At 43.8% G+C, this 27,341-nt stretch overlaps 2 protein-coding genes across 2 annotated transcripts in view; one reads left to right on the top strand and one right to left on the bottom strand.

Moving 5' to 3' along the window:
• Positions 1–5,495, top strand: part of LOC309686522 (aspartyl/asparaginyl beta-hydroxylase-like) — a gene marked incomplete at its 5' end in the record, with an annotated part of 86,108 nt that extends 80,613 nt beyond the window's left edge. The window contains one exon of the mRNA XM_082499230.1: positions 1,172–5,495. Within this exon, the coding sequence (XP_082355356.1) occupies positions 1,172–1,322 (151 nt within the window). The 3' untranslated portion in view covers positions 1,323–5,495. The remainder of the gene's footprint in view (positions 1–1,171) is intronic.
• A 1,163-nt stretch (positions 5,496–6,658) lies between these two features.
• The window catches only part of CLVS1 (clavesin 1), a gene marked incomplete at both ends in the record, with an annotated part of 99,452 nt that continues 78,769 nt past the window's right edge, over positions 6,659–27,341 (bottom strand). Inside the window, 3 exons of the mRNA XM_082479142.1 lie at positions 6,659–6,746; positions 23,076–23,311; positions 24,420–24,530. Of these exons, the coding sequence (XP_082335268.1) occupies positions 6,659–6,746; positions 23,076–23,311; positions 24,420–24,530 (435 nt within the window). The remainder of the gene's footprint in view (positions 6,747–23,075; positions 23,312–24,419; positions 24,531–27,341) is intronic.

Here is a 27,341-nt window from a genome sequence, read left to right as displayed (position 1 = left end):
TGGTTGCAAATATTCAAAAATCTGCTAGTCAAGAACCTGAGATATCTCATCTAACCTCAAAGGTGGATCTAACTTTGCAGTGAGTCTTGTTTGAGCAGAGGCTTGGACCAGGTGCCCTTCCGAAGTCTCTTCTGACCTAAATTATTCTGAGATTCTGTCCTTCATAAAACTGACAGACACACTGATTCTTCCAGCAATGAATATCTCCCTTCTACATTGCCTTTTGCCATTGCTTTTCAATCTGGTAATTTTGTTAATTTTTCAAATGATGGAGGTGCTCAAAACCAAGCCACTTGGAATAAATTGCGTGCATCCCTTTTTGTGCTTAGCAAAGGTACAGATCTTGGAAAAGTACCACAGGTACAGATCTTGGAAAAGTACCACTGTTAAAAAACTTGGTTCTTCCATGCCGTAATGAACGCTCACCCAGGGTACTGTGATCCGTTCAGTGGTCTGCTCTGCCTAAGCAGTACTTGGCAAGTGAAGAGGCTTTAAGTTATGTGGGCTTATCCTTCTAGTTCAGCTTTATTTGTAGAGTTAACCCAGTGTACACTGTAGCATCACAACCTTCCTCTGAAGAAAAATCTTTAGACTCTGTGCCTTGAATGGATTTATGGGACAAGACTGTTCAAATCCTTGAAATTTTAAGCATAATTCTGTTGTTCTGATTTTTAGAAAGAGCAGATTGATTTAATGTAATTTGTTTTCAAACCATATGACCATATTACTGGTCGTTCCCTCAGTTTCCATCCCTCATTATGTATGTATCTGATTAGTATTAGTATGTATGTATCTGATTAGAACAGGAGAAAAGTGGATTACTAAACCAGTATTATACCTGTTCCCTGCTTATTGGATTCAACTCATTAAAAGTATATAAATAACAAAGTATAAATGTCTGAATGTGTATGTGGGCATAACTATGCAGAGTGAAGGAAACAATCCCTTGATAACATGAAGATCCATTAGACTGATCCTTCTGTAGTTTATTTCAAGTAAAACTCTGATATTCCAATCTCTTTATGTTAGGTAGTAAAATCCTGACTCTGAAATACATACTATTTAAATCATTCCTGTGTGTCAAAGAGCATCATCAGAGCTGATATATAGCTTACCTACTCCGTGGCACTTCAAATACTACACTAAAGCATGTTCTTTTTTTTTGTTGCAGAACCTGGGAAGAAGGGAAAGTTCTTATTTTTGATGACTCTTTCGAACATGAAGTATGGCAGGATGCTGAAAACTATCGCCTGATATTCATTGTGGATGTGTGGCACCCTGAGTTAACAGCACAACAGAGACGCACCCTTCCTGCTATTTAAGGGGTTCCTTCTGATGTGCGGAGCAGAGGAGCTTTAACCCCTTTGGAGTATGCCAATAGGATTAATTTATCCGGCATACAAAGAATACTAGTATTTTAAGGGTTAGAAGAGATAAAGATGACACTCTACAATCACAGAGGACTTGATTTAAAAAAGGAAAAAAAGAAGGAGAAAAAAAAAAAAAGCCATATTTTGTTTCATACTGACACAGCACTGATATGTATTGTTTTTCTGGCTGCAAGTTTGAGAATACTCATCTTGTCAGCCAAAGGGCAATAGGTCTGGATTTTCAAACTGAAGAATGTGCAGATGTTTTTGCCATGCCTGTATTATGCGTTCAAAACCAGTCAGTCAGTCACCTGCCCGGCCGTGTTCAGGCACAAGATTTGTGATTCTATGTCTGGGAAATACTTCCCAGGTTTTTATCTGGGAAGCAACACGTAGGATATTTATAAACATATGCACACAACCAACTTTGAAAATCAGTACGCAGTTGTAATGTTAGCTGCCTTTGGCATAGAACGTGTCCCTGTGTTACCAACTGTAGATAATGTGAATGGGTTATGTCTGTTTTGTATTTTTTCTACCTGAGTAACTGTATTTTTCTAGCATAATTATGAACAAATCTTCTTTAATCAACCACTATTTTTTAAAAGTCAATATATATGTAAGTGCATCTCTAGCTATCATTTGAAGGAAAACACTATATGTGAACGGATTTCATTTTTGCCAACTGTGGCCTTCTCTTGTCTTCCTGGAAATGCAAACAGAAACTTGCATAATCAGCTGCTTAGTGAAGCTGTGTTCTTCTAAAGCAAAGTAGTTCTCTTAGTTAGCAGGCAACCTTCAGTTTGATAATGTGATTTTGGAAGATGTTGAGCAAATGTGACATCTGTAGGCTCAGAACTAAAAGTGCTTGACAGTTCTTAGGATTATGTAGTGAACTGCTGTTTCTCCTGTCGTTACAAAAGCTTGTGTTGGGATAGCCATTTTCTACCCAGCAAGAATCTGGGGCACCTCCTTCCAGGGGCCCCTTCTCGGCTGCCCTTGGGTGGTCATTCAGCAGGAAAGAAAAAAAATAAAAAAAATAAAAATGAAGGTTTAGATGAAGGTTTTCTTGTGCTATGGGAAGGACAAGGTCTGACTTGGTTTCCTGCCAGAATGCAGAGCAGACGAAGAGCTTCAGGTTATTAACTTGTATTAACTTCTGCTGCCAGCATCCTACAGAGTGCTGGAATGATCCTTTAATTGACCTGATGGTGTTTTCCTTGTCTCAAAATGTATGACATAATGCTGAATTAAGTCTTATTGCAGTACTGTTTACAGTGTGCTCTGTATGTGCCATACAGAACTTACTACATGGTAAAAAGCCCTGTTTTCAAGAAAGAAAACTGCTCGGACGTTTAAGCGTTTGACTGGGCTTTGGGGTTTGTGCTGTTTAATGGGAGATGGAGGGTGCAGGGCCCTCCGCTGTTAACTTCTAAGAACACTAACAGGAAAGAGAGACCTGAGGTTGCACTGATAATGTTTAGGGCTGGCTGTTACCTACTCGCCTGCAGGACGAGCTGGGTGCGGATAGGTGTGCTAGGATGCTCCGGGCTTGTCAAGAGCAGTGGCATCATCACCGAGGGTTGTGAGAGACAAACACTAAGCAAGGAGACATTGAGGTTACTGGGTCTCCACAGCTTCATCTTTGTTGTCCAAAAGACACTGAACAGTCATCTTATTTGTTTAATGCTCAGTAGTTTTGTACTGCAGTGACCACATCGTGGTCCCTAAGTATCGTGACCAGAATGCGCTACGTTTGCTGAAGCGAAATACAGATAAGAGCTTTGCGTTCCCATAAACAGAATGCTTTTCAGATTTTGTATTTTACTACATAATTAAATCTTGTAATGCCATGTAACACATGGTGATTGCACCATAAGTTAGTGTAACCAGTTTCTGGAGGTGTGCACTTTAATTTCCTTTTTGACTGTTAAACTGATAAGCCCTCTCTGATCAACAGTCAGTTTTAGACAGCTATGCTAATTAGGCTTTAATGCATCGTCTGCATCAAAAATAACACTGAGACTATATACAATATATAAGAAGGTAACTGTTCTCAGTTAATCATCATGAAAGCTGAAAAGATTTATAAGTTTCATGCTTAAGAAATTATAAAAATACTTTTGGAGATCTTTAGGAGAATCATGCAAAACTGGAAATAAGGTACTCTTTATTGGGGGGGGGGTCATAGTAAAAAAAGTTTTTTAAATCTCCTGGTAGTTGCATAGTCAGAAGTTGTGTTTTGTATCTCTGCAAAGTGATCAAGCAGTACAAATTATAAACTATTTTGGAATTCTCTAAAATAAAGACATAGTTTGTAAAGAAGGAATCAAGAACTGTTTAAACCAAAATTTGTGGTTTATGAATGTTTTTATTAATGTTGCATTTTAGTTTCTGTAGCTCAGAGTAAATACTAAAGGAATCGTAAAAGTTTTGGAACTTTATTTATAAAAATCCATGCCGTCCTTCAGATTTTTTTCATTGTTCCTTTGAAGTCTTACACCTTATCTTTTCTGATTGCAATTGGCAAATAGATATAATCTACCCAAGGGGTGGGTGTCTGCCAGAGTAGCACTGTTTATTAAGTTGTGTAGTGACATATCGGCCATTTAAACTCTTAAGTGCCTTGAATATGACAAGGTCTATCATGAACAGCTCCTGCAACACTGAAGTGAGTCTACTCTATGCCTACCCGTCAAGGAGCTGAGAGCGTATCTTTTTGTCAGGTACAGTTATTGAATTAGCTGTATACATGGGGAGGATATATATAGCAAACTACAGAAATTATGTAGTGAATAAGTGGTATATTATTTTAGGTATCCCTGTTTGCCAACTGGTATTTCATCTTGAAGAAGCTTTTCAACAATGGAAGTGCCAATGGAAGAAGTGAATGGAAATGTTTTTACATGGAGAACCATTGCAATTTAAATATTTTTTTCTTTAGATTTATTTACAGAGAGAAATGACAGAGAAAGTCAACGTAGTCTCCCATTTGTAAGGCAGTATGTACTCATCATGATGTTAGGAGGTGGATTCTTCCCTGCCTGTAGTTACCTTATTTGCAAGCACAGAGTCTGTATAAGATCTTACAGTTAAATACAGGCATCATATAGTTATATACAAGGCATCGTATGTATTTATTCCTGTCACAGCTAAAGAAAACAAATAATTCTAATCCTCTGTGAGGTGTAATCCTCGAGGACTAGATTTCAGTGATATTTTCACTTCCTGGGCAGAAAAAGTCCCACTTGAATGAACAGTGATTGTAACGGGTCATCGCAAAGATTCAGTGGCAGTCAAGGTATGTGTATTAACAGAGAAAAATAATAAACCAAAGTATTTCTTCATTAATGCTGCAGTATAATAGTCAATGTCTGTCTGTCTGTTTGTGTTTTTTTACTTTCTGCTTTAAGCAAGTTCTCTGTGACAAATCCAAATGTCTGTGAGTCTTCATGAGCCCAGGGAAGGGACGGGAGCTGTGTCCTGTTACCAGGAGTTGACATCCTAGTTTTCTGTAATAGGTGGTACTGCCAGGGGAGGAGGGAATGGAAGAAATCCCAGCGGTAAAGGGGTTTAGTAGTCTTATTTGTTTAATGTTCCTGTAAGCTTCTGCTTCTTTTTCTGCCTGCTGTATTGCCTTGCTGGGACCATCCACTGCCTTAAAGGCTTCGCGCTCTATCATGGAGGCCGGGCTTTGTATCAACGACGTGCTGCTGCAGAAGGTGGTTAGTCTGAATGCAGCTATTTTGTACAAATACTAGCGGGTAAATCCCGGGTGTGCCGATAGGATCTGGCAGGATGTCCTTTCTGCCCTGTGCGGTTATAAAATGTTGTTGTAGATAAAGGCAGTATTTTGTTAATCCAACTGTTAGGGCTGACCATGTCCAGTTGAACATCATCGCTTCAGTGTATCGCTTATGAATTCAGTGGATGTTCCAGAGGCACATTAAAAACTCTTGTGACTATTATCATCTCATATATCTATGGTTTACACTGCTGTCTTTGATATGTTGTTGCCAACCGCTTGTTCTAGTAAATTGTCAATGTATGGCAGTTTAATTGAAGACTAAAAGGTGTGTACAGTGGTTGTAACCATTTTAAGAAATAAAGTCACTGCACATGTGATTTGATAACGATTTTTCTTTTATTTCTTTAATCTGGTCTCTGTTTCAGTGAAGGGATGGGACTCTTTTTGCAGTTAGAGCAAACAGAGCAATAACAAACTGATCTTTGGCATTTCAGTTCTATTATTCCACGTTTCCTTCTAGCAGAAGCTTGGTCTGAGTAATTAATTCTAAGTTTTCTTTTTTCATTTTAACCATAGCCTGCATCAGCAATCAGCATACCCTTCTGGCTACACCTTCCACTGACTGTAGCGGAGAAGGGGGTAAATGGCTCTGCAGAGCTTTCATTTGCAATTGTGACCTAAATTAAGCAATCTGGATTGAACCATTAATCACTGGTAAATGTGTCCAATGGGTCTCCCTAGCACCCCCTCTTCACACACACACGCGTGCGCGCACACAAACATCTAATAGGCTCCCAAGTTGCCTGTGGAAAAAACACATCGTTAAAATTAAATAATTGCATTTCAAAATTGTGTGTGCCTGCTGCCCACACAGCTCACTCCGCTAAACTGACAGTTTTATAAGGGCTTCAAAAGTTAAGAATAATTTTTGCTAGATACTGAAATAAGTGACCACTTGTAAGCAGTACGGATGAGGCAGCCTCAAATTGTCATGTTGAATGGCATTATACTGGCACTGATATTTATTTTTTTTTTACTTTTTTTAATGTAAAATCCTTCTATAAAACGAGCAATACACGCTGCTATTTCTGCCCTCTGAGCCAGACTAAACTGCTAATTACAGTGCAAAGTTTAAATCTGAGATGCATTTCTTTAAAACACATTTAACCTTCGCTTCTATAAAAGCAGAGCATCCCTGCTCGAGGCTTCAGGAAAACTTCTACTGACACACCCTGGTTTCTTTAAACAGAGAATGCAGTCCCATAATTTCCAATATTTTAATGTCAGAAGTCAAAAAAAAAAAAAAAATTCTGTATATATGGACAGACTGCTGCGTCAATAGAAATTTCTCAGTTTTTGTTCAGCGTCGGCCGCACGGACAGATGGCTGGTGACAGTTGTTACTCAGTCAAGAGACATGAAGGACTTGTTCTCAAGCAAAACGCGTGCGTGTGTTTGCGTGTGTGTGTCATGTGCTCTGTGGATTTCTGCTACGGTGGAAGTCTGTTAAATGTATCTGTGTATGTTCGGCGCGTGGGAGCTCAGTCCAGAGCCAGCAGCGGTTGGGTGTTCTCGATTTCCCCCTGGTCTTCGTGTTTCAGCGTGCCGGCTTCCACCACAGACTGGGACCTGAAAACAAGAAGACACGTATGCTAGCAAAGGCTGCTGCAGGAGCACTCACCTTCCTGGAGTCCCTTTGCTTCATTTCTTGATTTTTTTCTTTTGTCCACTTTCACCTTTGTGGCTTTCTATTTCTTTTCTGTGGAACGCATCAGGAATTTGAGAAGCATTCCTTTGAATATGAACAGGGATGTGACTCATTGCATGACTCAAACGCTTCCCAAATATTTAGCACTTAGCTACTATTCATAATGCTGAACGCGCTTACCAACTTAAAGGCCCGATCCTGAGAAAACATGAGGTCTGTTGGTTCTTAATATCTTCCCAGGCAAAACTGTTTGTGCCACTGCTTACTGGAATACTTTGCACAAGCAAAGTCACTCGTACAAGTGCTTGCAGGAGTGAGTGCCAGCTCATGCTTGTTACAAATCTCGAGAAAGACAAGTAGATAAATCACATTTTACTGATGTAGGAGTTTAAGGGGCAGAAGTTTCATGAGTTACAAAAGATCAGCGAAGAAGACAGAATTAATATGATAACGAGGGAGCTTCTGGTGTACCTAGTCCTGCAATTTATCCTTATCTCCTTGTCTACACTTCTGAAGAACTTTATTCAGGGCTAGTCTATTTTAAATTCATTTCTGTCTTCAAGGTAGGAAGCATAGTTTGTCCTTTGCTGCTAATGGACAAAAAAAAAAACCAAAACCACCAACAACAAAACCAACATGTAAAAAATGAGTAAACACTAGAGAAAGTGGAGCATTGTGATTTCTTGCAGTGACAAAAGCTGAATGGGCTTAAGCTACTGGGGAAAATTCAAGACTATTACTGAGATCTGTGTGCTCCACTGTTTGCTCACTGAGCTATGGAAGGAGGAACTGATGAGTTTATTGTTACAGAGATTTGTTATCCTCCATTTTCTCTGGCTTGGGCTACGTGTTGCCTCCCAGATTGGAGTGGGCAATGAGCTTTAGAGCAGAATCACTCTGTGAACTGGGAACTTTTAAAATGGGAACTTCTTCAAAGGTAGGGGAAGAATCATACAGCCCTGGCATTTGCATAGTGTTGTTTTAAAGGGCCAATTTTCTCACTTTTATATTTGGGCTAGCTCTCATTCCCAGGATGTGTTTGTAGTTCCCATTTGTTCATTATGGTATCCTCAGTTTAAGCCTTAGGTGTTTCATGAGATTAGATATCACCTCTCTTTTGATAAGAATCATTAATAAATTGCATCCTTTGGTACTGCAGCACTTGATCGGGACTGAGTGTCATGAATGTCAATAAACTGTACGATTATTTTTCTTATGCTTGGAGCTTTCATTAAAGCATAATAAAAAAATTCATTTAAAAAAACCTCCAAAGAGAGATAACAAAAACTGAATGTTCAATGGGAACACTTTATGCCAAAATTTTCAAAGAAAATATGTTTGCTCAAACGTTTTCTCTGGGTATTTTTTACAGTAATGTGACATGCATAATGTTTATGACTGCATTTTAATATAGAACAGCAGCTGATTCAGGAGATTATGCAAAATGGCAGTTTACATTTTTCTAGTATGTGGCAGCAAAAACTAATCCTGTGGCTTTGAAACTAGTGCAGAATGGATTCAAATCTCAACATCAACAGGTTTTTATTTTCTTTTCTGGACTACCAGATTAAATTATTAATAAATAGTACCTGATTAATTTTTGTCACCAATGTATTGTTTCTCTCTGAGCCACTGCCTTACAATGAATGTAAAAAGTTGCAGATCCGTTGCAGTATTTGTCAGCATCCAGCAGAAAGTTTCTGCTCTAAGTCAAAAGTGAAAAAGCTCACAATTTTGCCTTTTGTAATCACTGCTTATTATCTTGCTCTGATCTCATTACACCCTAAAACATTCTTGCTTCCGTAGCAGCAAGATACCAGTTTCTCCCCCATACTGGTACTCTCAGATGCACGCCAGGTTGGGAGCAACACAATCTCAAATTCTGTATGCAAGTCCCATGCTGCTCCTCTTCACACACAGCCAAAATAGCCAGAGCATCGAGTAAACACATTGCAGCCCACCTGACCTCCAAATTCAAGATTCCAAAAGATTCAAATGCTGTGCCTAGCCCTTCTAAATAACATGAAGAGGAATCCAGCTGAGATTTCAGTATCTGCCAAGCTCTGCAGCAACAATCTCTTTTCTTTTTCTGCTAGAAGCTGCTTAGCCCCTTATCCTAAAATAAGCAGTTCAGACATCTACCTGAAAGGCACAGTAGTAATTTAAATAATCATCAGTATTTTCTAAGACACCACAATAAAAGATTTCCTGTTGTTTGGCTTTCCATTTTCCAAATGCATCCGGGTTTTGTTGGTTGAAAAATGTTTTCAGTTTTCTTTTTAACTTAAAATTTATGTAGGAAAAAAAGAAAATTACTCAATTCTCAACAAGATTCTAAAATACTCTTTTCATATTCTTCATTTATGGTAAATAGTAAAAATGTAGACGTTCAGAAAAGCATTTTGGCAATATATATCAATGCAGCTATAGAATACATATTCCAGAATATCCTGGAATATGTATTCCATAGCTATACTTTATTTAATGACAAAGATGATTTGCAATAGGCCACTGTTGCAGAAAGCATTTTCAACTGACCAGTAACTAGATTTTGCAGCTGTAGAAATGAAGAAATACTGTTTGAAAGAATCCACCCTATATGTTGGCTTCACCTTGCTTTTCTGTATCTAACACATATTCACTTCAAGGAAAGCAGTTGTATTCTAGGTATATGCCAAGTTCAAGTTTACACAATATTTGTATTATGCTGACTGTAGTACTGAACCTAGGACTAATTTCTGTTTTAAAAGTACTGCTACCTGTTCTAACTGCATAATATTTTTTTTTCAGAGGACTTTACAATCATATTTCAAATTTTTAAGTAGAATCTGATCATGGTTCTTGAAAGGCTTTTGGGAATCTAACTCCACCTTAATTTCCTATTGAAAAATAAATTACATTCAGGTAACAAAGCATTTTGCCCTGACTAGTCCTCGTAATTTGCAACCACCTTTGCATTAGAAACACCAAAACCCTCTTGCACAAGAGTTTAAGTAATTTTGATGTAAAATGGTAAATAAGCAGTACCGACCCTTCCTTGTTTGGCAAGCTCGGTTTAAGCTTTGACCCTGTAAACGCTGTGGATGCTGTTCTGTCGGTACCCTACGGCAAGCAGAAGTTCATGGCACCAGACAAAAGCATTTTATTTTGCTTCCTTTCCATATCAATATGTACAAATAGCTGATGGGATGGAGTAGAGAACATGAAGCCAGCCTCTCCTCAGTGATGCCCAGTGACGGGAGAAGAGGCAATGGATGCAAGTTGAAATACAAGAACTTCCACTTTAATGTGAGAGCAAAAGTTTTTACTGAGGGAGTGGACAAACACTGGGACAAGATGCCCAGAGAGGCTGTGGAGTCTTCATGCTTAGAGATATTCAAAATCCAGCTGGATACAGTCCTGGGCAACCTGCTCTAGCTGACCCTGCTCTGAGCAGGGGTTTGGGTAGATCTCCAGAGGTCCCTTCCTCAACCTGTTTGTGATTCTGTGCCCACAGAAATACCAGCTTCTCTGAACCATGCCAAGTCCTGGCAGGGCAATGATTTTCTTTCCAAGCTCATTATGCCTTTAGGGTGTCAAGTTTGACAGCGTGGATGACATTCAGCTGTTAAACATAGATACCTACTGCCATTTAAGGCACCTTAGGGTATCCAAGACAGTCTTCCATGGCGGGCTGTTATGACCCAGGATTTATAGAAGACTTATAGAAGACTCATGTCCTTCTGGAGTAACAGATGGAGGCCAAGAGGACATGACAGTGCCTAAAATCATACAAGATGCCTGTACTTAGGCAGCAGAGCCTCACCTGTGCTGTTGTTTCTGCAGGATGACTGCAACTCGTTTGTAATGTTCAAGACATGTCAAAGTCATTTTGACCTGGGACAGATATCAACTAATCATCTAAGCAGGAAATAGTATCTGCATTGGCCTTCTCCTCATATCACTACATTTTAGTCGGTTGTGCTGTGATTTGTCTCACCATCGAACATCTATGGTCATTCTGTGCTATGAATGACAGAGAAATAGACATTCTTGGGGTGCAATTCATCTGACCTGTTCTAAACATATGGTCATATCATATGATTCATGGGTTACCTACATTCAGGTCACTGTTGTGATGAGTTATGATCTATTAACACCAGGGGGAACAGGTTCCGTGATTTACAAGGCAATGTTTCCTACGTATCATAGCCACAACTGCCTCACACTATGTGTTACCTTCAATAATCACCTGAAATGTGGCACGTGTCCTATGTTTGCTGCAACTTTGTAATTATAAATGAGTATATTTGAATTCAAAACCTTCTGGTTTTCCTCTTTTCTCAGCTAAATTTCTCAGTAACCAGTTTGGAAGATGTGGAGAATCCGGTTGAGCTAAATTTTAACACAAGTAGACAATTGTTTGTACCACACAGATAGGGTCGCTGTGTAAAGCCCTGAGCTGGCAGACCCTACGCGTGCCTTTCTTTAACATGATACACGCGAGAAACTTAGCTCCTGTAAAAGTACAATGTGATCACCATGGGCTGGGAGCTAAGTCTGAAGTAATTAACAGATAAGTCAATGCCCATGGACTTTCCCAGCCTAGTTTCCAAGGCTAGGTAACCTTGCTTAGGACAGCGAAACAAAACCAGAAAGAGAAATGAATTCTCAGGCTCAATTCTGAAGCCAAGGTACCATTTGAGCGTGCTCCATTTAAAGTGTCAATCAAATCTCCCCTGGTTGTTTTACTGTTCAGCAAGAGTATTTGGAAGTCTGGAAAATCAACACTACCCAGCTGTTTCTCCAGCAGGTCAGCCATGCATTTCGAATGACAGCACTGCATAGGTATGTACATCAGTATCTAAGAGAGCAGATGGCTTTATGTGTGTGGTCATTTTAATGCAACTATCTCAAATTCAGTCAAAAAATATGTAAGAAGACGGGATGCAGGCCTTCTAGTTCCATTGACTTCGGAAGGCTCTTGTCACAGTACAGCTGGAGTGAATCAGCTCCCAGGAACTGATGTCTGTTGGGTATCAGTTTTGTTTTCTATAAGAAATAAAATACCAAAATCCTGCACTAAGCTAACAGTAACTGCCAGCGTATCATGGCACGCTTGCCTTAAAACACATCTTCCAATTCTCTGATCCCTCGTTTTATGCTTTTCATCATGGCAATGCCGATGTGCCGCAGCCCACAGGAGTGAGAACGTATTACATTTGTGCTGGGCTTCCTCTGGGGGTTTTGTGGAGGAAGGAGGAGGGTGGCACATTTTTTTTTCCCCAAATGCAGGAGGTTTCAAGCTCTCAGAGTGACACACTGCAGCCAATCAATCAGATCACGTCGTGTGACTCTATTCATCTACCTCTCACCTCCCATCTGCTCATTTCCCTCTAATGCCCTTCCCATTTCACCAGCACCTCAGGGCTGTTCATCTCCCAATTATTCATTCCCTTTACAGAACATAATAACCATTGTTTTAAAATCACACCCATGAGTTTTTGTATTGATGAGGTCTGAGGGGCATTTCTGTCTCTGCCCTCCTCCCTCCCCATCAGACTGCAGAGGGGAGGGCGCAACGCCCCAGAGTGTGCTCTGCAACACACCTCAAGAGTGTGCCTTCGTCAGGTGGGAAAACCAAGGTTTTTCCCCGGTATTGAACAAACAATGCAGAGGTGCAGGTGTGAAGTAACTGCGGCAAAAGGCGCTCTTCTGTTCTTGAAAGCACTTGAAAATGAAATGCATGGGCAAGGCATCTTGAAAGACGTGTATGCTCCCGCAGGTGGTGCAGGCAGATGCAGCCAAGCTCTGCTCGGCGGTGCACGACTCCAGCGCAGAAGCCATGAAGTGTGGCGCTCTGCCCAGGCTAATAAGTGCTGCTGAAATGTCTGGCTAATGCAGCTCTGAAGCTTCTGCACTTGTGCTGGCTCACAGCTCTGCGTTAAGACAGCGCCGCGTTGTGCCGCGGAGACCTGCCCGGAGGGGCAGCTTTGATACACCAACCGCAGCGTTTCAAAGAGATGAAGCAGCATCCGTGTCTGGGGGCACAGCCGAGCTGCTTAAGTGATCCACCAACATGGTGAGTCAGGGGGCAAAACAGCATGTAAACTCTGGCTTGACCTTACTGCCAGCCCAGTGCTAAGCCTATGGGATGAGCTGCTGTGCTTCCCAAAAGGGAGCTGACTTTGTGGCCACCGTGGCAGCAGTGACCATCTTTCTCCCTGCTGGTTAGAACATCCTAGGGAGAGGTGTTTGAGTAGCACCTTGGCACATCAAAGCCAGGGGTGACCATGGCGCAGATCTGTGCTTAACTGCATGTGTGAAGAAGTCCCTGTGAGTTCATCTACACCGCTAAAGAGGCGACCGCTGCAGAGTGAACCCCAGCACGAGACCTCCTCGTTGCTCCCTGTGCCTGCCAACACTCTCCATGCCCCTCCTCTCCTGACCGCTGACCCCAACTGCTTCTCCCCACCACAAACCCTGGGCACCGCTCACCGCAGGGTCTGCATCGCGGAGCAGTAGGGATGGCACTGCACCACCTTTGGCTCCAACCATGGCCTGCCCAGCTGTGCACCCTGTCCTGAGCCATCCCTCAGCCCACACCACACCCCAGGGGACACAGCGATTACCCTTTGGCATTTGCTGTAAAAACAGTTCTCTGGTGGGCTGTGACGCAGCTCTTAGCTTACTGCAGACTCTCTGAACTATGAAAACACACAGAACTTCTTAAGTATTTGGCATAGCACATACAGTCTTATGCCGTAAAGCCACTGAGACCCGGAGGAGAGCAAGAGCCAGTCGCTGTGCAGGGCAGACACAGCCACGCTCCTCTGGCAGAGGCTGTCTCTGAGAAATACAGACGGGAGTGAGTCTGTGCCACCAATACTGAAATTCAGGCGCACATGTTGGTCTTTTTTTATCAGTGTGGATGTGCCTGATATCTCCTGCTCCTCGGTGCTCCGAGCTTTTGTATCAAGATCTTGCCTCGGTCACATCCCAAATCCAGAGCAGGGGAAAGGCATGGGTGGGAGTTTGTCCTCTCCATTTCCCTTCTCTGCTATAGACTGACTCCTCCACATCCTGTTTATCACATAGAAGGAATAGGAGCACCCGCTTCAGACAGGTGTTCCTGGAAGACCCTTAAACCCCTGGGGTGCAATGTGTCACCTATCAAAAGGTAAGCCTAGTCATGGGGACAAACAAAGACAACACTGCAGCAGCAGTCAACACCAATTTACAGCAGGTTCAGAGAGAGCGGCTAAAAAGTGTGCAGAATATGATATCCAAACAAAAGAAATTCAGGCCAGGTAATGAAGAAAATTATTTATATTAAGTGCAAACAAAACAAATTCAGGTCAAGCAATGAAGAAAATTTTCTTTTCCCACTTTATGAATATTACACACACACACAGTTGTCACCACCATTCACACTTTTCCCACTCATCCCCATTTCCTTGCCCACCAAGTGCTCTTCCTAATCCAACAGCTTCCAGTGCCTCTGCACAGACACTCCAGACCTTTAGACCTGCCTCATCTTTCAGTCTGCCTTTTTTGTTCCCATTCCAGCAACTCCAGTTCCCAATATCCCAACCATATTCACTGGAACAGGTTGCCCAGAGAAGTTGTTGAGGCCCCATCCCTGGAGGTGTTTAAGGCTGGGCTGGATGTGGCCTTGGGCAACCCGGTCTAGTGGGAAGTGTCCCTGCCTATAGCAGGGGGGGTGGTACCTGATGATCTTCAAGGTCCCTTCCAACCTAAACCATTCTATGATTCTATGATATTTACCCCTGAATCATAGTCTCTTCACTTCTGTGTGGCAATAACAGGGAAGATGGAGCTGCGAGAGCAAAAGGTGTCAATCTTCCTACTCCCCTGTCCTACATCAGAAGTTCCCTGTTCTTAGCAAGAACAGCACTGCAGAGTGAAAGCAACCCTGCAGATGTACTATTTAGGCTGGAAAGTCAAACACTGCCACAGCAGGAAGAGCCAAAATGTGGGTTGTGGGACAGCAGCGACTCGGCCGGGTGTGTAGGGGTGTTGTGACCCCCCGCATTGCGCCCCAGCCCCAGGAGCTCCCACTGTTCTTTCTCAGAGGGCTCTTTCCCCGCTCAGTGCTCAGGGTAGATAGTGCCGAGCTACTAAGTGGCTATTTATTTTGCTTTCTTCTAGCAGTTTGGCGTGTGGCTCTGTGACACATTTGCTGCATATTATTCCAAGCCTGCTCTGAAGATAGCCTTTGTTAATTCCCTCCTGAGCTTTTCTGTGGAGTTCATCAATGCAGTACTTGCGTGCCTCTTAAATGCTAATTCATTTACTGCCATAGCACGACTGTGAGGGTTGGTTTTTTTTGATTCCACTTTGCATGCGGAGAGCTGAAGTGCAGTGAAATTAGGGTCCGAGTTTTCCTCTGATGTGGGGTGCCCATTTCCCGGCGCTGAGGGTCTGATTTTGCGGGGCGCTCAGCATTACACGGCAGCTCGTGTGTACAAAGCACATGTCCCATTGATTTCCGTTGCAGGTGAGTGCTGAGTATTTCTGGAAATTAGACCCCAAAATGTACAGCTTGGCAGGCTGAAAATAAGTGATGTGCAATCTCACCATCTGTGTGACGTTTAGTTTAAGCAACTTCCTGGGCTGATGCAGGGGCTCGGGGAGAGCAGGAAAGCAGGATCTGCTCCTCCAGGGCTGTACCCCTGGCTTAACCAAAGGATGATTCTTGGTCTCCATCAGCCCTCCCTCTGACCGTCCCCATTTGCTTGCCCACCAAGTGTGCTTCCTAGCCCAGCTAGTTCCAGACCTTTATGCCTGCCTCATCTTTCAGTCTGCCTTGTGGCTCCCAGCCCACCAACCCCAGTTCCCAGTATCCCAGCTGGGTTCACCGCTGAATTCTCATCTCTCCAATTCTCCTGCCAACAGCGGGGAGAATGCAGCTTTAAGATCCTGGGGTGTCAGTCTGCCAAATCCATGTCTTGCTGCAGCCTGGCCATGTGCAGAGAAAGTTGTTGTGGTCACAAGTAAAAGTTGTAATTACCAAAGCCCTTTGCACCCCATGGCTTAGACAGGAGATGCACATTGTGGGCACCGAACCATCAAGGCAAGCTGAACAAGTTTATTTATTCTGGGAGGCCAAGCTAAAGCATGAGGCAATCCTTGGGGTCATTAAATGCTAAAATTAAAATATGTTTCTACAGAGCATGTGTGAATTGCCTTTTCAAAGGCTCGTAACTTGGCCAGATGTAGGTGGATTTTTTACAGGGCAGCAAAAGACATAAGCAGTAGAAAACCATTTGTTTTATTAAGTGTCATGTCTCTAATCTGAACTACTAAACTTTTGGCAAATTTATAGCCAGCTGAAGACATAATTTACAATGCCATATTTTAGGCAGCCTGAGCAGCACTGGTTCTGCGATTCCCACCTTCAGCCTGTGTTTGTGCACCCGTGCACTGGTAATCAAGTGCTGTAGACAGAGGAAACCGATGCTGCCGACACTCTCGGAGCGCAACCGATTTTCTGCCCTGCCCTTGGGGACCCCAGCACCGAGCTACCCGTCTCTCCTGCCCTCGTTTCAGCCGTGGCTTTGCAACTCTCATCTCCTCCTCGGCTCCTGAGGCTATTCTGCATCGTCTCCCCTGCAGCCTCCCCAGGACCTGCTAACGTGCCAGATCCACCGACTCCTTTCCATTTCTCTCTGATGTATTAGCACAATTCCGGTCAAAAGCTATAAAACTGTTCAAGAGCTAATCTATGTTACCAGATAATGCGTACATTATGTGACATGCACGTCCATGGGACACCTGCTTTACTATCAAGACATGCCGCATTCATAATCTGCGTATGGGGGAAGCATTTCCACAGGAGCATCCAGAAATTCTCCATTGTTTGAAATAATTCATAAGAAAATAGTGAACACGAGCCATGCACCATAGGTCTCACCTTCTATAGAGCTATTTTAACTGAAAGCTTACAAGAAGTATTTCCCTTTTCCCCCGACACATGTGGAAATGCACCCCAGCTACAAGCAGAGCAGCCCAGGTGCCATCCACGGGCAGTGAGAAGTTTTCACACATTTTCATACTGATTTTTATTTGCTGGTATTTTACTACTTCTGCAGTAAATTGGTGCCGACTGTGAACCAGCATAAAACATGACCCATAAAAGCAGAAACATATGGCAAAGGAACATTAAGGTCACACCAAGGATAACAACTAGAAAGGTCTGCCTTGCACAGCCCAGCTGGGCATATGGAGGGACCAGTTTGAATAAATAAAAACCTTACGTAAGTCACCCCCATGAATGGCCCTTTTTGGATCTAAAACGGTTCCAGTTGGCATTAGTGTGTACCAGTTGTGATACCTTTCCCTCTGGGAGCAGGATCCCATTTCTGAGAGCCAACAATTAGTTTCAGTAACAAGTTCATTTGAAGATCAGTCCTTTTGAAAATGCACACATCAGGAGGCAATAATGGCAAGCCCTAATCTGTACTTTAAAATCCTTTCACTCTGATCTAGGACATAAAAATCCACGTGCTCTGACTCAACAATGTGGGGCAACGCATTCCAATGTTGTTTTTTTTTTTCACTGCATTTGCAAAATGCCTAGTATGGGGGCTTTTGATGAACCACTAGGCAGTCATTGCATCTTTAGGTGCTCAAGTGCTTTAGGATGAGAGGAAACGGCCTCAAGTTGCGCCAGGGGAGGTTTAGATTGGATATTAGGAAAAACAACTTCACTGAAACAGTTATCAGCATTGGACCAGGCTGCCCAGGGAAGTGGTTGAATCCCCATCCCTGGAGGTATTTAAAAGATGTGTAGAGGTGGTGCTTAGGGACATGTTTTAGTGGTGGAACTGGCAGTGCTAGGTTTATGGTCGGGCTTGATGATCTTAAAGGTCTTTTCCAGCCTAAATAATTCTATGACTTTATAAGTTTCTACTTCGCAGCAGGAAAAGGTGATGGTGCCTTGATGCATAAATTGTGCATTTTCACAATTAGCGTGCTTGGCTCTGCTTTAAAAGTTTTACTCTGAATTTCCTGAGTCTCTAACGAGCTTGACTTGATGATAGTAATGCTCTTGCAATCCGTGTTATCCTAAGAATAATTTTTAATTCCAAATTTGATTAATATTATCCTTAATTAAAATTTGATTAAATAAAATTGGTTAAACAGCACAGGTTGTTTGGCCTGAATATATATGTAGCTGTTAGGTAAAATTTCCTTTCTCTGCGGGGCAATTTTAAATTGCACTAGGCTTTCAGACCTGTTTGCACCGGCAGCAAGTTAAAAGCAACCGTTCTTTTGATGCCTGGGAGGGCAGAGAAGGAACATTCAGCTCCCAGGCTGTGCTTGGTGACTGCACAGGGAAGAAGCGAAGGCAGAGAACAGTCTTTGTCACTTGGACTGAAGATTGAGTCCAGACATCAAGAAGTGACCCAGATGCAGCTGCAGAAAGGCAGATCTTGTAAAGAAAAGCAAGTCACGGGGAGGCAACATGCTACTGCAGGTTACTTGCTGCTGCTGGACCCAAATGTAAGAGCAGGGTGACACTGGGGAAAAAGGAAACTATTCAAAGAACCGAGCTCCTTCACATCTTCCCCAGTCACTGAATCCGTCTCTCCAATTGGGGATGCTCGCTCACTGCGGTTAGGTACTCAAATAGCGACAGACATGCTTCCCCAATGTGGCTGGCCATATAAGCATGCCCCGTTGGCACAGTGATATGTTGAGAGCAGCCTCTGACTCTTTAACTGCCAGGCTTAACCACCCGCCATAACTATTCGTTACACTGCACACCCAGATAAAACCTCCAGCTGTTCCCAAAAACAACAGCTCATCAACAAAAGCCAGCATGAGTGCCTCAGGCAAATGCTTTGCTTTTGTGCTAGCTCCCTGTTGACTAAAGCAACCCAAGGCCCCTTTCTGACCATCAGGGCTCACAGAACGGTTGGCCACAGCTGAAAGGGAGGTGATTTTCTTCCCTGTGCTCCGAATTTTCACACCATTTACCTTGCTTCGGAATCCCACAGCTCCTAAGTGACAGGCTCCCTGCGCGGATGCAGACCATTCAGAAGAGATGGCCCAAAACAGGGGAAGTGTCTGTTGCCATCGCTGCTCTCAGAACTATCAAATGGATGCGGCCAAATTCTCGGGTTGAACTGACTTTGCGATTACCGTATTAATGCTGGTTTGCATGTTTATTACCTTGCCCATTTCAAACTTCACTGCGTTGAATCTTATTCTGAATGGATTTTTGCTATTGTTGGTTTGTTGTTTTTTTGTTGTTGTTTTTTTTTTTTTTTTTTCCCCTGGCCATTAAGACTCATTATGTGGAGTCATCAGCTGTTTTGCTTTGTTTCCCATCTGTTCATACAGTACTTGGGTTCTGGGATTTTTCCCAGGGTGTGAGATAATACTGCAGATGGGAGTGCAATTTCCACTGTTTTGATTTTGCCCCAGTGGGACTTCGTGTGGCCACTGGTGGAAAAATGACATTTGTAATGGTTTTGATTAAAGATTTTCCATATTATAGGGACTTGTCAAATCTCAAGGTTTTCAAGATCATGTTGTTAAATAGAGTCAGTGGCAGTTTTTTTCTAGGAGGATTTTCAATCCTTTCCCCATCTACAGTGCCTCCATTCTCTGAAGTAAACAAGGACTCTTTAGAGAACAAATCTTGTGCAATTTCAAGTCACAAGAAAAACCAACCCTGCTTGTGGCTGGGGAGAAGATCACATTCTGGTCCCATTGCTGCTAAGGGGAGCAGAAATCAGAACCTAATGAGACTCTGAGGGGCAAGTCTAGCCTCCTGTGACCACTGGTAGCCACCTCATATCATACCTTTCACTTGTCTATCAGTTAGGTTGTCATATTCACAGCTGTTTCACTAACGCAGTAGAAAACCTACTCCGCTAATTTGCAGTCAAGGTATACTTCAGTCAGTCAAGGTATACTTTGATCTCATGCCTAAGTTGTCCTTTTTCTCAAATACCTGTTATCTCTCCCCAGTTTTCATTCCCTCCTGTACTCGTAGAGGATGATCATACCCATTTCAACCTTTGCTCTGCGAGGCTGAAAAAATGATTATTTTCCATAGCTTATTGCTGGAAAAATATGCTCTCTGCTTTCCTCACCCTCCTCGGAACTCTTGGGTGAACTTACTTCAATTTATATGGATCCGCCCTGGCGATGGGAGCCAAAGCATTGCTGTCAGTCCTGAAGCCAATGTATGGGCACGTACCTGTTCCAGCTTCACTCCCTCCCACTGCTGCTTGATGCTGCATTTTCTCCTGGTCTGCATTTTGAGATTTATTTTAATTTTCAGGTGATGCCTTCAGTTTGGTCTCAGGCACGCCTTGAAAACACCCTCTTTCTCCCCCTCTGCATTCATCGTCTGACATAGATTAAGTTGCTACAACTATAGTTCAGTCAGTTATTCTGTGATTCTATTTCCTGGCATTTTTCTTCCACATCTGTAATTCCTATCTTGATTTCTTAGCATCTCTGCTGACAAAATTGCTAGGCAGTATATTTGGAGTAGGTTGTGCCCAGGGTGAGCTTCTCTCTAGGTGTAGGGTGGCAGTACTACATTTCATAGGGCCATTCCTCTGTTGTGACGGTGCACGACTCCAAGCTATTCTAGCAACATTGAGCTCCAAGATGGAGAAAGCTTGAACACACCACTGACCCAGTGGCAGCTCTAGAGAGCATGTGCTTGTTTGGCTTTACAGCACGTGGCCACAGAGCCAGGAGGGGCAACCTGCAACCCTCTCTACCCCATGAGAGGTGGGGTAAATCCACCTCTCATGAGCACTGCCCTCCCCTGAAGCTAAATACTGGGCAGGGAAACCTGCAGTGACATTTGGGAAGTCAGAGAGAAGACCCGTAATTGTTCAGTAAGGCTTTTCATCCTTAAATTACAGAAATCCAAGAGGGCTCAGTCTTCGTATACTTACCCTTTTCAGAGCAACGTATGTGCTAAAGAGAGGGTCAGCCACATTTTTTGTTAAACCCAACATTTCAGCATAGAAACGCTTACAAAATTATCCTGTTCACGCAGGAGCTCAAAGATTTTTGTGCTGTGAGTGGAGGAGGAGGGGAGAGTTTTTTACTGGAAGTACAAAATTGCTCTAATACGGGGAAATAAATGATATGGCAATTGTGAGAGAATCATATTTAAGATGAAGACTAATGCTAGGACATCACCTATGCCTAAGTGTAGACCTCCCTGGAGTATCCAGGAATCTCAGCCATTGCCTGAGACTCTCATTGTGTTAGAGATGTATGAACCTACAGAAGTGAGGAGGAGGCAGGATATATAAAGACAGGTAACGCTGGGAGAATTCTGTAGACCTTTTCATAGGCCTTAAATATAAATCTGGTCTAATAAATCTAATAAAGCCCACGATTATGCTTCCTAAGCGTAGGCTTTTACCTCAAGTTAGGCCAAAATGTAATTTCGGGGGAAGAAGAATCAATGCAAATACTCATAGGGGAAAATCTGTCGAAGCAGTGAACTTTTCACCTCTAACAGCTAGTAATGACCACGGGGTACAAGATCAGATGGTTCACTTAACCGCCGAGTAATGAAATTAGGCTAAAAGTTAGATCTAGTCTGCCCAGGGGCAACATGACAAATTAGATTCATCCACTTGCCGTATTTGTATTAATGCACTTTTGTATTAGTGAACAGATTATAAAAGAAGGCTTTGCCTTGAGGCAGGGTTTTCTGGCACTGAACTCATTTTCAAGCTGAGGTTCTCCCCTGAGGGCACGGTAAGACCCTCCTTTCTTTGCAGCCGAGAACCTGAGCCTCAGCAAAGATTTACCTGTGAACAGCTCTTAACACTTCAGAGCTTTAAAAACTGCAGATTTCTTTCTATAAAGCTACATAAATTGTACACTCGATATGTGTTTTAATAATAATGGAATATTTAGTTAGCTTCTTTCTAAAATCATTCAATGTGTTCCACTCTTAATACTTAAACAACAAAAAAAAGAAAAAATAATAAAAAAAGATGTTTTAAAATCAGCTCTCTGGGACAGGCTCTGTAATCTCATCCTGGCTCCCAGTCTTGGATGGCAGTCAGTAGTGAGAACTGCTGACTCTGCAGATGGCCACCTCTCTTCATGCCGTGGCTGCAACCCTGCAAAGGGTCATAGCCCTGTGCTCTTGTGGCCCTGTGAGCGGTGGGACTCACAGCGCTTAACGTCAGTTGTACGTGCGAGCGTTTCCAGCACGAGGGTTCGCTTTGCAGCTGCAGCGGCGTGGCATCCCTCTGACCTGGGAGGGAGCTGTGAATTGGGAATGCATTTCTTTTTCCTCTGAAGATGAAAGACTTTTAAAATTAATTGCATGACATTACGGCTTGTCTGTGTTGTCAGCTTTGATTTTGCTGTGACAAAATGATGGCCGCTGCCTGTCACGCAGAGTGACGCCGTGGCGGTGAGCAACTGCACTCATCAAGTGGCAGCACCGAGTGAAGGCATCACTGCGATCTGCGTGGAAAGCAGTTTTGCAGAGTGCGGTGCGGAGGCTGAGACAAGTGCAGATGTTGCACTCGTGCAGGGGAGCACACCTGGCCACCGCTGGCTGCGGCTGGTGGCGGCTCTGCTGTACCACCCATGAACCTGTGCTAAGTATCCAGCCCTCCTCACCCATCCCGGGCAGCCAGCGCAAATTACTGGGGCTGATACTCTCCAGAGGTGTAATTTGAAGCATTCAGAACTGAATGCACAGCCTCTAGATCTAAAATCAGAGATCTTAAAAGAGCAGCTCTGCTGCTTTAGCAGGGCTGGATGGGGAAAGCCGGAGCAGAAGCAGCGGGAGGAGACTCACCCGTTCTCCCTTTAGAGGGCAGTGGTGTTCATCCTACAAAAGATGCGTTTGCGGGGAGGTGAAACCCCCGCCGTTCTCAACTGGGGTCAGCAGCACCACAGCAGCAGCAAGTGAGAGGAACCAGCGCTGGTGTGGTGCTGACGGCCGCGCTGCGCTGTACAGAAGAGTGTCTGATTCTGATATCGTTTCTGTAATGCTCTGCGCAGGGGCTCATTAATTTCCCCTTGTTTTCCTTCACACTAATCAGACAGGTAATTACGGTTTCACGGAGAGGCCTCCTCTCTCCCGTCACACTGTGAACGCAGTCCAGGGTGAAAGCGCTCCTTACCATCTATGTTTTGCCAAATTACAGCTTCTCTCCGAGCCCTTCCTGCCAGATTTATGCCAAACCAGTTTGGAGAGCCTAATAAGAGATGATTTCAAAGGCATTACTAACCTTTTCATGGGCTTGGGCGAAGCCTCCCGCTCCAGGTTGGAGGACGCGTGCTTCACGTGCATGGCATTGTAGGAGGTGTGGGTATACTCATTTTCATCGCTGTAGTCGGGACCAAGTAACGTTCGAGCCCACGTCCCCATGTCGTACGGAGGAAGAGTCCCCCCAAATTCAGAGGGCAGGCATTCAGGGTGTATTAGCTGGTGAAGGCTGTTCAGGTTGTTACCATGAAGAAAGATCTTTAAGAAGAAAAAGAAAGTTCAAAGTCATGATCAATTCCTTACTTCGTTAAGTACAAGAATAACAGCACTAATGAGGTGGGGAGTGTCATTAGTTGATGCTGCGGTTTCAGGTGGGAATTTCTGGCTCAGGCGAGTGGGAGGGGAGGGATTAGCTTTGGGGTGTGCAGCTGTGGAATCAGTCTGTCACTGTAAACGCTTCTGAAAACCCCGATTCGCTTACTTTCGGCGCGTGACACTTTCACTTTCTAAAGTACCAGATCAGGGAAAGTGCAAGTCAGGAATAATAACTGATTATTGCTACTAGAAGAGCCTATATGGCTTGTACGAAGAGCAGTGAGAAGAAAAGGGAGACAGTGGAGCTCACCGAAAGAAGAAGTAAAGGTCCTCAATGTCTGAGAGGGCAACCCAGCCCTGCACCCCGGGACTGACCTTTCCCAGGGGTGTAAGTCTGCGTGGCCACTTTGCCCTGCTTTGGCGACATTTGTTTCTCTAATCCCTCTTTGCTTTCAGGCTGGTACCACCCTTGTCCTGCCTGGTCAGAGACACCCACTCAGGGTGGCCTCTGGGGCCTTCTGAGAGATGATCCAGTGGTCGTTTGATGGACTGCAGAGGACAACTGGCCGAGATGACTGCAGGACCACAGTTCACATGGGTTTCACTTCTGCAGTGTGAGCAAACAGCCTTCGGGCGCGGGCATTTTTTGTGGAAACAAGTGAGTTACTACCATGTGAAAACAGTCAACTTGCTGAAGGAATGAAATAGGAAATTTTACTCTCACAAAAAGGGTTGAGCTGAAGTTTCCCTCACTGCAGGCGACCTCAGCCAGGCCTGATAATCCCTCCACATTGCTAATTCTCTCTATCCCTCAGCATGTCCCATTAAAATGTATCTACACTTTGTTAGTGATAACAGCTTTCTGGTCCCTGGCTGAGTTATTGATTCAATCCAGACCATTGCAAACTCTTAAGTTTTAATAACAGCAGCAATTCTCTGAGGCCATATGAAAAATGCAGAGAGAAAAAGAAGGAAGAAAAGAAAGCAGGCAGCTACTCAGCTACTCCCGCCCTGCAGTTTCCTATCCCCCTCCCCGGCCCCGTCTAATTACCCTTTTCCTTGTCTTGTCTTTGAGGAACGGTTTGATTAGCGTGTACAGGGCATGGATGTACCAGGGCTGGTTGACAAAATGGACTCCTCCAAAACGGGCAGGAAAGCTGTCCTACAGAAAGAAAGAAAAGGAAGGCAGTTAATAGATGCAGTGCTTTAGTCAGGCAGTCAATAGGATGAAAGTCAGAGGACGAAGTCTGCCTCTTCCCACCCGCAAACGAGCACTGGGCTTGCTGGGAGGGGGCAGGAGGGAGGTGGAAAAAAGAAAGATGCCTGGAAACGTTTGCATCAATTTCCTCTGTTAGCAGACGCAGTCCCTTCTCCCCTCCACGCACTAACGCGTCAATTACTGATGATTTAAAGTAGGCTCTCCAGCCGCTTCGCCTGAACATTTTTTAACTCCATCAGGGCGTCCGACTTGGCTGGGATGGGAAGAGAGAGGGGCCCCGACGAGCACCGCTCCCTCCAGGGGAAGCTTTCTCATCCCTCATTGTGCGGCGCAAGGCGAGCCCCCGGTTCCCACGCACAGCGCTGCGCACAGCTCACCTTTTCACCCTCCGGCCTCCCAGCCTCCCCCTTGCTAAAATCATCATTACAATGGCTGACCTTTCGGGGTGAGCGAGCAGCATATTACGGGGAGGAGGATGGGTGGGAAATGCTGATAAGTGAAGGTGTAGGGAGAGCGCACCATGACGGCACCATGGAAACTGCCGGAGCCCGGCGCTCGCTGCCAGGCTCCGCACAAACACCCTCGCCATTAGCATGCAGGTAGCGTCCCGCCGGGGAGGTGTTTGCAATAGCCTCCTACTCCGCTCAGCCAGCACGGCACGCTTAATAAAAGAGGAGGTTGCTGGCGTGCCTTTAAAGGTTATTGTATATCGTGACGGGTATTTTGTACCTACACCCTCATCTAACAAATGTCAGTCAGTCAGGGAAGAGCCTCGTATTTTTTCGCGTCGCATAAATAGTGGGATGACCGCTGCTCCTGCGTGCAAATACGCTTCCAGCGAGAGGAGAGGTGCCTGTCTCTCCCCCATGAAGGGAGATCCCAATGAAGCCATCCTCATCCTGCCTGTGCTGCTAAACCCTCCAGCTCAGCGTATAAAGACAGAGCATAATCAGGTCTCTTCCTTCAGGGCTTTGGCTTCCAGGCTCAGGCAGGTTCATTCCCCCCACAATTAACGTGGGGCATCCTGGGGCTTTCTCTCACCTTCCTCCGGAGCATCAGAGATCGAGCACAGCTGGTGAGGATATGGGATGGATTTGTGAGATGATATGGAAAATCCCCTTTTACACCTGCTCGGTATAGCTTCCGCGCCACTTCAAGGTCTAATTGTTTCTCAGATTGAGCACTATGTAGGCATCCCACCACCTCTCACCGTCCAGGGCAGATGGGCAGGACTCTCTATGCTCCTTAGCACTGGCCACGTATTGCCCTGGCAGTCATCTTAAGCTGTACTTGGGTAACGTTTGTGAGCAGCCGCAAGCGTTAAGTGATGCCTTTTTCGTTTGCTATACAGTAAGTATAAGCTGCTTATACCTCAGACACATCAGTTTATCTGAAATCATTACAAATCTCCATATTGGATGCTCCGTGCAAGACTAGCGGATAGTCAGGCCAGCACGCAGGAGGCCAAGCAGAGTAACATAACAGGGGATCCCATTTCAAATCCCAGAAAACTGTGAGCTGATCTTTTTCAGGATGGCACACGCTCTCTCGAGGTGTTCCTTCACTATAAATATGATTCTATTTCCATTGCTGCTGGAATATTCATTAGAGTTCAGGGACACAGCTCTGACTGATATGAACTTCTGCAGTGCTGCAGGTTGTGGTGATTTCAACGGGGCTGCGCTGAGAAACAGCTGCAGAGTATCTGACCCCACCTAGAAAAAACACTGACCAACAACAGAAGTGTGAAGTGAAGCCCAAAGTGATTTTCTACCCTACCTAAAATTGGGTTTTAGGGCAGACCAGAACAAAAAATGCCCATCTCATGCAAAATTCACATATTCAGTTGCTTTCCTCCCACATGGAAAGGAAAATTTGAAGATTTGAAGCTTTTCACAGACTATCTAAAAAAAAGAAAAGTATTAAGAAATATTGGAATGTTCCATATTATTTTATTTTATTTTATTTTATTTTATTTTATTTTATTTTATTTTATTTTATTTTATTTTATTTTTAATTCTGTATTTGTCAAGGCAGCTGCCAGCCCACAAGCTGTATCTCTAAGGCAAAAGTTCTGGACTCCTTTACTCCTTGGGGCTAAGCTGTCACAAGCATACCAGGTTGTACCATAGCAGCACAGGTCAGTGTAGAAGACACAGGCTGAGGTTGAAGCAAAGGGCAGTAAAGAAATGGGAGATGGGAGGCAGGGGAACAACTTTAAGACACAGAGATTTATAGGGACCCAAAGAATAAAAATTGTTTTGTCTTCTCACTAGAATGCTCAGGTGATATTAACCACAATCTTCAGTGAGAAATGTCAGTCAGACTTCATTTCCAAGGTGGAACGTGGGGTTTTTTTAGAACATGTTGACCACCCTCAATGCTACTACTTTACCTGGAAAAGTCTGCACGCTGAAAATTATAGGAACCAGCCAGAGGTTTAAACTGGAAAAGGTTGACCAAGGAGAAGGATGTAGTTTCCTATACAGAATATGAATTTTATGTTCACCCAACATAGTGTTGAGTCCATAAACTAGATTCTGTCTGGTACATCAGTAGATTAAGTGTTACAGGAAAGCCCCTCATAGAACAGTTTTATTTAAAGGCAATTGCTTTCTTTTCATTCTGAAGGTACACCTGAGAATGCACAAGGACCCTTGAAAAGGCAGCACGATGGCCAGGAAAAAAACAACAGCCGAAGAACATTTATTTGTGTGTAACTTTCCACTAATTTTTGTTCCTTACTCTATTAAG

This window comes from Vanellus vanellus (assembly GCF_965231255.1).
Source record: "Vanellus vanellus genome assembly, chromosome: 2".
Taxonomy (NCBI): Eukaryota; Metazoa; Chordata; class Aves; order Charadriiformes; family Charadriidae; genus Vanellus; species Vanellus vanellus.
The sequence above is the reverse complement of the archived record's forward strand: the minus strand, read 5'-3'. Positions and strand labels throughout refer to the sequence as shown.